General features: G+C 50.0%; 1 protein-coding gene and 1 long non-coding RNA gene across 4 annotated transcripts in view; one reads left to right on the forward strand and one right to left on the reverse strand.

Annotated features, from left to right (window-relative positions):
• Positions 1–4141, reverse strand: part of PTPN2 (protein tyrosine phosphatase non-receptor type 2) — a 31237-nt gene extending 27096 nt beyond the window's left edge. For all 3 annotated transcript variants that reach the window (XR_014617154.1, XM_084260822.1, XM_084260821.1), the window contains exons 1-2: positions 4021–4141; positions 586–676 (exon numbers count right to left, since the gene is read on the reverse strand). Coding sequence is in view for 2 of the 3 variants with exons in the window: in XM_084260822.1 (XP_084116948.1) it covers positions 586–676; positions 4021–4089 (160 nt within the window). In the remaining variant the exon portion in view is untranslated. The remainder of the gene's footprint in view (positions 1–585; positions 677–4020) is intronic.
• A 1196-nt stretch (positions 4142–5337) lies between these two features.
• Positions 5338–6649, forward strand: LOC311189285. The gene is made up of 2 exons (XR_014617159.1): positions 5338–5573; positions 6458–6649. It is a non-coding gene; the product is annotated as an uncharacterized lncRNA (long non-coding RNA).
• Positions 6650–6909: the final 260 nt, after the last annotated feature.

Genomic DNA, 6909 nt, shown 5'->3' on the forward strand with positions numbered 1-6909 from the left:
AAGCACTCCATACCGTATCTACTTGCTCTGAGTAATAAAGAACAACTTCATGCCTACATTCTTCCACGCAGATACAATTTTTTAAATCTCAAGTATTCTTTTAAAGCAACAGTTGAAATTGAATGGCATCTATCCACACACTCTTATAAATGTGCAGAGTCACTTAGCCAAAAGGAAACTTTGTGTCAGTCAAGGATTATTAACCCAATTCCCGTGCTCAGATGTCAACTTTTTTAATAACAGATAAAGCAATATTAAATAATTTCCTTATGAGAAAAATACCTTTTAAAATACTGCTTTACAACTCACAAGCATTTACCTATATACTAATAACTACGAGTTGCAATCATCTCTCATTCACCGTTCGGCACAACGAGCTCAAGCTGCAAACTTTTCTCCCTGCTGCTCTACAAATTTGCATATGCATTATGGGAAAAAAAAATCCACCACAGAAAACATGTCTACAGAAATAAACAAAATACAAAACTTACAACAACGATGATTTATCAGGCATGGTATTTAACAGTAAACTGGGTAAGTAAAAAGTCTAAAGTTTATTTCAATAGTTACAGAAAAGATACTTACATGGACTAACATCTCTGTATCTGTTTCGATTTCTGTTTTCTGCTAATTTTGCAACTTTGTGAGGGTAGTCAGTGGATTTATGTCGAATTTCCTTTAAAAGAGAAAAAAAAAGCAACTTACTTATAGCCAGTAATCTGATTAGTGTTCTATGCATCCTATCGTAAGGCTTTGAAGCTTATTCATTATACATTAAATCAAGGCTGTTAATTATTAACATTTTAAAATGAACTTTTACTATACCTAGAGTTATTTTTCACTCAGAAAACGTGTCTCATCCTTGGCCAAGCTGTTGCCATTTAGACCTTCCCACATTTGGCTAACACCACCAAACTAACATAAAAGCAAGAGTTTGGTAAGTAACTGATGTAGCAGGGACAAAGGGGGGGTGGGAGTGGCACACAAACACGACACCCCAGTATTTACTATGCTTGCATGTTATCTCCCACAGTAACAAGACTGGGATAGCTAGAACTGACAGCACTGTACACTGCTGGCTCCTTTACACCAACCCAGCAGCATAGAACCCTAAGAAGCCACAAGATTATTCTTGGTGGTTTGACAGTTCAACCCATACAGCTGTAGCAGTTAAATATGATCCAGTATGAAGGAACAGTTCTCGATTCACAAATATCAATGTGAAATCACAGCCTGCTTCTCCCCAGGCACTAACATCAGCCTTTCAATAGCCTGAGTTCCAAAGATACTCAAACACACTCCTTTACACGCTATTTCACCAGCATGCTGTTCACGTGCTCTGAATGTCCAGTTGTTGGGGTTTGGTCTTTTGCCTCTGCCTTTTCCACAGCTTCACTAACACTGACAGATTTGCCTTACGTGGACAGCTGAAAACATGGCTAAAGTGCTATGGACGAGCAGCCTCCAACAAGCCAAACTATCCCACTGTATCTCTGCACTGATGCCACCTCAGCAGATGTGTTGTATAATACAGAATTAACAGCATTTTATTTTGATTCTCCCTTTCATTTTTAGATGATGTTGCTACGTGTGATCTCTACGATCCAAAGAGCTTGCAAACTTCTCTTTCCAACTAAGCATTCTTTGGTCTTCTCTATCTTTCCTGTATCTTCTTTGCCTTCTCAAACTTCCCGAATACCCTATATATTCCCAGACAATCCACACAGCCAAAAATTACTTCAGTAGAAATCTAAAATACATAATGAAGCTCCATTTTTTAGCACCTGCTGTGTGACATTACTTAGCTACAGGGCCAACCTGTGAAGAACCTAAACCATACTGTGGAGCAGCAACCATAAAAGCACAATGCTCTACATCTTCCTATAAAAATCTCTTGATCTGTGAGACAATTGGGCTTTTTTATTTTGCTATCGTGCACTGGAACTTGTCATCTTCTTTAGTTTACATGGCTTACAAGCTTTGGGAGCAACCACGTCAAATACACCCAGCAGGCATTCCCAACCAAGTTCCCATGAAATGCAAATTTTGTAGCACTCCATAACAGGATGCAACATATTTTTGTGGAGAGTATGTGTTTGTTTGGTTTGTTAAGCACTGGCATCCTCAATGCACAGAAACAGACATGTAATTTGGTCAAGAAACATTAAAACAGCTAGAAACACTACTACGGTGATGGGGAGGAGGTGTGGTTAAAAAGAAATTAAACCTAAGGAAGTTAATGACTAATTCTAAAATCAGTTTTTCCACATACAATCTAGACTCCACAAACTGGACAAATAAACCAAATGCCAGATATAATGTAAGGCATATTACACAAGGGTAAAAAATAAAATAAAATAAAGACAGAATTATTTACTCAGTCATTAATTCAGATTGGACTGGAGCTCTGGGAGTCAACATAAATATTCCAAGCCTCATAAGATTTTACCACAAGCCTTGGCAATTTCATGTCACTGAAGGGCAGCTACATAAAACTGGTCTCAGCAAAAAAACAACCCAAACCCTAGTGCTTTTTTTTTTTTCCCTCCAAGAAACTTACATTTCTCAGGGCAAGTACATTATACATCACTACCACATAAAAACACCTTCCTGAACAAAAACTCAGTGTAAAAACAAGTGGTCAGAAAATAAGAGTATATTGGTACAAGTGTGTGATATTGAAACCGTAATTTGCTGTTTTCTCTTTGTGCTTTTAAGCAGATCTGTATTCTCTGGTATTACTGTAACACAAACGTGTTAGGCACCCTGAAAAAAAGTCCTGAGTTCGCAAAATCAGGGAAAGATAAGAGTTCTAATATTTTAAAAAAACTTTATTGAAAGATTATTGGTTTTTAAGCCCAACTGTAATAAAGTGCGGGAAATCTCCACACACAGTTCAGCAGCGCTTCATACATAATCTTCCATTCAGTCTCCCTCCCCACGTACAACTAAATGATATTAAAACGACCCGCTAAAGCTAACTTGTTCGGCCTGGATCAGCCAGGTGCAACGTGTACGTAACTCCTCTGCCTCATGAAGGATCAGCAGCGGCAGAATTCCTCCCCACACGCTTCTGTCTCCCTAACCTTGTGGGGTTTGTCTCTCCTACTCCCTGCTACATTCAAACCGCAGCTCAGCAACGCACACCTACAGAGAACCTATGTGGGACACGACTCCTAAGTCATGCAGAGGAAAAGCACAGCTCCAAGCCTGCGGGGAGAGCTCCTCTTTGGGGCCGCTCTTCCTCACTGGGGGAAAAGAAAAGCGCTGTGAAATAAACCCGGAGCGTAGGAACTGCTCCGGCGTTACACGCGTACACGTGAAGCCCCACGTTACGGGGCCGGCCCAGAGGCTGACTGCTGCCGCCCAGCCAGCACCCTCACTGTTCCGGGAAGAGCCGGGCAAACGCCGCGCTTGCTGAAAGGCACCGGGGCCGGCCTGCCGCGGGCGCCACGCAGGTGGCGGCGGCGGTAACGGGCGGGTGGCTGAGGAACCGCCGCACAGCGGTTCGGCGGCAGCGCCGCGAACCCAGGGGCGACGGCAAGCCTCGGCCGGATGGGCACTATCACCAGGCCTAACTCCCCTCTCTCTCTGCCTGGAAGCCACGAGGAAAGCACCCTGGCCCGGCTCGGATCAGGCCGCCGGGACAAGCCCCCCCGAGCCCCCAAGCTAGCGGCCGGGCACAGAGCCCCGGCCACCGGCGAGCCCGCGCAAGCGCAGAGCGCCGCCAGCGCCTCAACCGTGGGACGGTGCGCAGGCGCAGCGGCACGGCACGCCACAGGGCGCCTGCGCGGTACCCCCCTCGCCGAGGGAGCCGCCGCAGCCGCACGCAGGGAGCATGCGCGGCGCTCGGCCGCAGTTTCGCTGCGTGCACCTGAGAAAGAGCCGTGGCCCAGCGACTTCCGCTCCCCGCTGAGGCGGCGCGTACCGGCAGCGCACGCTACCGCCCCGCCGCCCTCCCCCCTGTCCTCCTCTCTCCCCTCCTGCCGGGACAGGAGCCCAGCGACCCCCTTCGCTCACCATATAATGCGCCTGCCAGTCGTTGGTGGCGTCGATCTCCTGGAACTCCTGCTCGATGATCGCGGACATGGCGGCGGCCAGAGCGCGAGCCCGCCCGGAGGCCGGCAAGCTCCCGACCCCTCGCGCGCTGCCCACCACTCGGGAGCGGCGAGCTCGCACATACGCTCACAGCCGGTCTCGCTGCCGCCGCCGCCAGGCGCATGCGCGCTGCTCGCCCCGCCCACCGCGTCGCGGCGGGACCCCGCCCTCGGGGCGGAGGGAAGCACCTGGGGTGACGTCACGGGGCGGTGGGGGCGAAGGGAGAGGGGGGTGGCCGCCCTCAGGTGGCCTGGGGAAGTGGGGGGGGAGGGAGGTGGAAATGCCCGATGGTACCGTTCACCCGCCCGCCTTCGGCCGCTCGCTTTAAAAAGCGGAAGTACGAGAACGCGAACGCCTGAGGCAAACAAATCACGGCGGGGCCTGCCAACCCGAAAGCGGAACCGCGGGGAGCCGGGGCGCGGCCGCCCGCGGCGATTGCTGCAAGGAGCGAGCCCCTGAGGAAAGAGCCTGGCGAGCGCCGAGCGAAGCCAAAGGTCACGCGGAGTTTAGCGAGGGCGGCTGCGCCGCCCGGGCTGCAGGGGAATCTGCCGCGCGAGCCCGCGCCTCACGGCGGGCTGCTGGCTAACGGACGGCGGCGTTAATTAGCACCGCGGAGAGGGAAAGAGATTATAGCCCCGCTCTGCCGCCTCACGCCCCAGCCGCCTCCTCTCCGTATGGTCTCTGTCCCGGACAGAGCTCCGGCCGCCTCCGCAGGGCGCTCTTCCCGCTCTCTCTCCCCCTCAACACGGTTCCTCACGCGGCGGGAGGAGTGACGGGTCTACCTGCCCTCTCCCGCCCTCGGGGGGCCTCCGCCGCTCCCCCCCGCCCCGCTCTGGTGTCTAGCCCTGCCTCGCTGAGCCGCCTCCCGGCGGCGAGCTCCGCCTCGCCGCCCCTGGCCACGGTGCCCGTCGCCTGTGGTGTGTTGGCCGAGTCCTACCGGACCCTCTCAGCCCCGGGGCCCCTCGGAGGGCCCCGTCACCGGCCTTGTACGCGTCTGCAGGGGCTGAGCGGGGCGCCTGCAGCCCCCGTGACCACCGGCTGGGCAGCGTGGCCGTACTGCCACCCCCCTTCCAACCTGACACGTTCTGCGGTTCCCGGCGCCCTCCCTGCCGCGGGGCAGGGCTGGGCCTCGGGTGATTTCTGCGAACGCATGTGACATGAGGAGGAAAGGTCGGCAAAGCAAGGCGCTCGCACCGTGACTGTGCTGATGCGATTAATTCCGTAAGCTGCTGAGGAGGTCGCGTGTCAGCCGGTGTTAGAGCAGCTGGGTACAAAGGCCGCGGTAGCACGGGACCCCCCAGGGGTGATGCCTGATTGCTCACATCACACCCAAAGGCCACAAGCTGCGTGCCAGAGAAATGTGGCCTCAGCACTGGGCAAGCTGAGTTCACGCTTCCCCCTGCTGTGGTGGTGTATAGCTAGAAAACACGGGGACCAGGATCGTGCTGCATGACGTGAGAGATACGGTTACATAGGTAAGGCAAATAGTCTTGGAACAGAATTCTGGTTTCGACATCCAAATACCTGTCATTGGCTATTGCAGTTACTCCCTGTCTGAGACCTTCAGTGCTCCAAATCCACTCAGGTCCTGTAATGAAAACCAATACCTTGTATGCGTGATAGACCTCCAAAGCAGAGCTGATGGGACAGTACACAGCAGTATGTTCATAGCATGTCTTCACGGGTAACTCAAGGAAATCCTGTGTAAGATTTTCTTGACTTGTGGCTTCTGACTTTGAAATCAGTATAGGGAATAGTTTTTCTAGATTTTTTTCACCTGCAAGACTGAGGGGGACAGGCCGTGTCTGTAATCTTCCAGGTGTTCTCTAGTTAATCAATGTGCTACATGTGCTCACCTGTGAAATAAGTAAATTAAGACAACATTTGTGAATTATGATCCTGATTTAGGAGTGCAGAGAAGAATCTTAAGTGCCCATGCTCAAGATAATAATTCTTTTCAATTCAGAAGAGGTTTCTTTGAGTTCATGTTTCCATGAACAGAGCATTCTTAACTTGAGGAAACTGGTCTTGTACAAGCTGGGTGTGAGAAAGTAAATGGATACATAGAAACAGTCTGCCAAATAATAAGTTTTAGTGAAGAAATGAAAATACATAACTTCCTCATTGATTTTAGTCTTCAGTAGGCTTTTCTCTGAATGGGAACTTGCTGACACCTGTATTTGTAGCATTTGTTATTACAGCCTCTTTTACCCCTTGCTGGAGCTACCCATTGGTTACAGACATCATGGTGCCTATGAAGCCATTCAGCTCAGATCACAGCTAAGGGTTGGGGCTCAGTCACCATTCTGTCTATCCAGAGAAGTGATGCTGTCTAACAACATGTTACTTTTTATTCTAGTGCAAAAGCTTGGAGGTCGCTGCCTGTGGAGCATGAAGAGATGCTATGCTTGAGTTCAAGGACAGCTATATGAACTAAGGAGCCCCTGCGTGGATCAGCTGAGACACTGGTGTTTTGAGAAGGATTCAGGAGAAGTGGTAGTTTTGATAAATAAAGATAGGAACTCAGCTCTTCTACTTGACAGCTGTCATGTATATTAGAAACCTGTGCTTATCGTTGCTTGTGATATTTGGGGATGCAGTTTGTGCTGATATAGCAATGCAACTGTGTTAGTAGGAGAGGGAGTGTTATGGCAGCAGCTATGTTAAGTATCTATAACACAAATCACTGCCTAGAGACAGCTCATGGAAAACTAAAAGGAGTGTTTATTAATTGTGACTTAGAGCTGGCTTAGAAGAGCAGTAACTGGTAAACCAGGGGGTTCTAGAGAAATTGCCGTTGTTTGCTTTTGG

This window comes from Gallinula chloropus (assembly GCF_964237585.1).
Source record: "Gallinula chloropus genome assembly, chromosome: 2".
In the NCBI taxonomy this organism is placed as follows: domain Eukaryota; kingdom Metazoa; phylum Chordata; class Aves; order Gruiformes; family Rallidae; genus Gallinula; species Gallinula chloropus.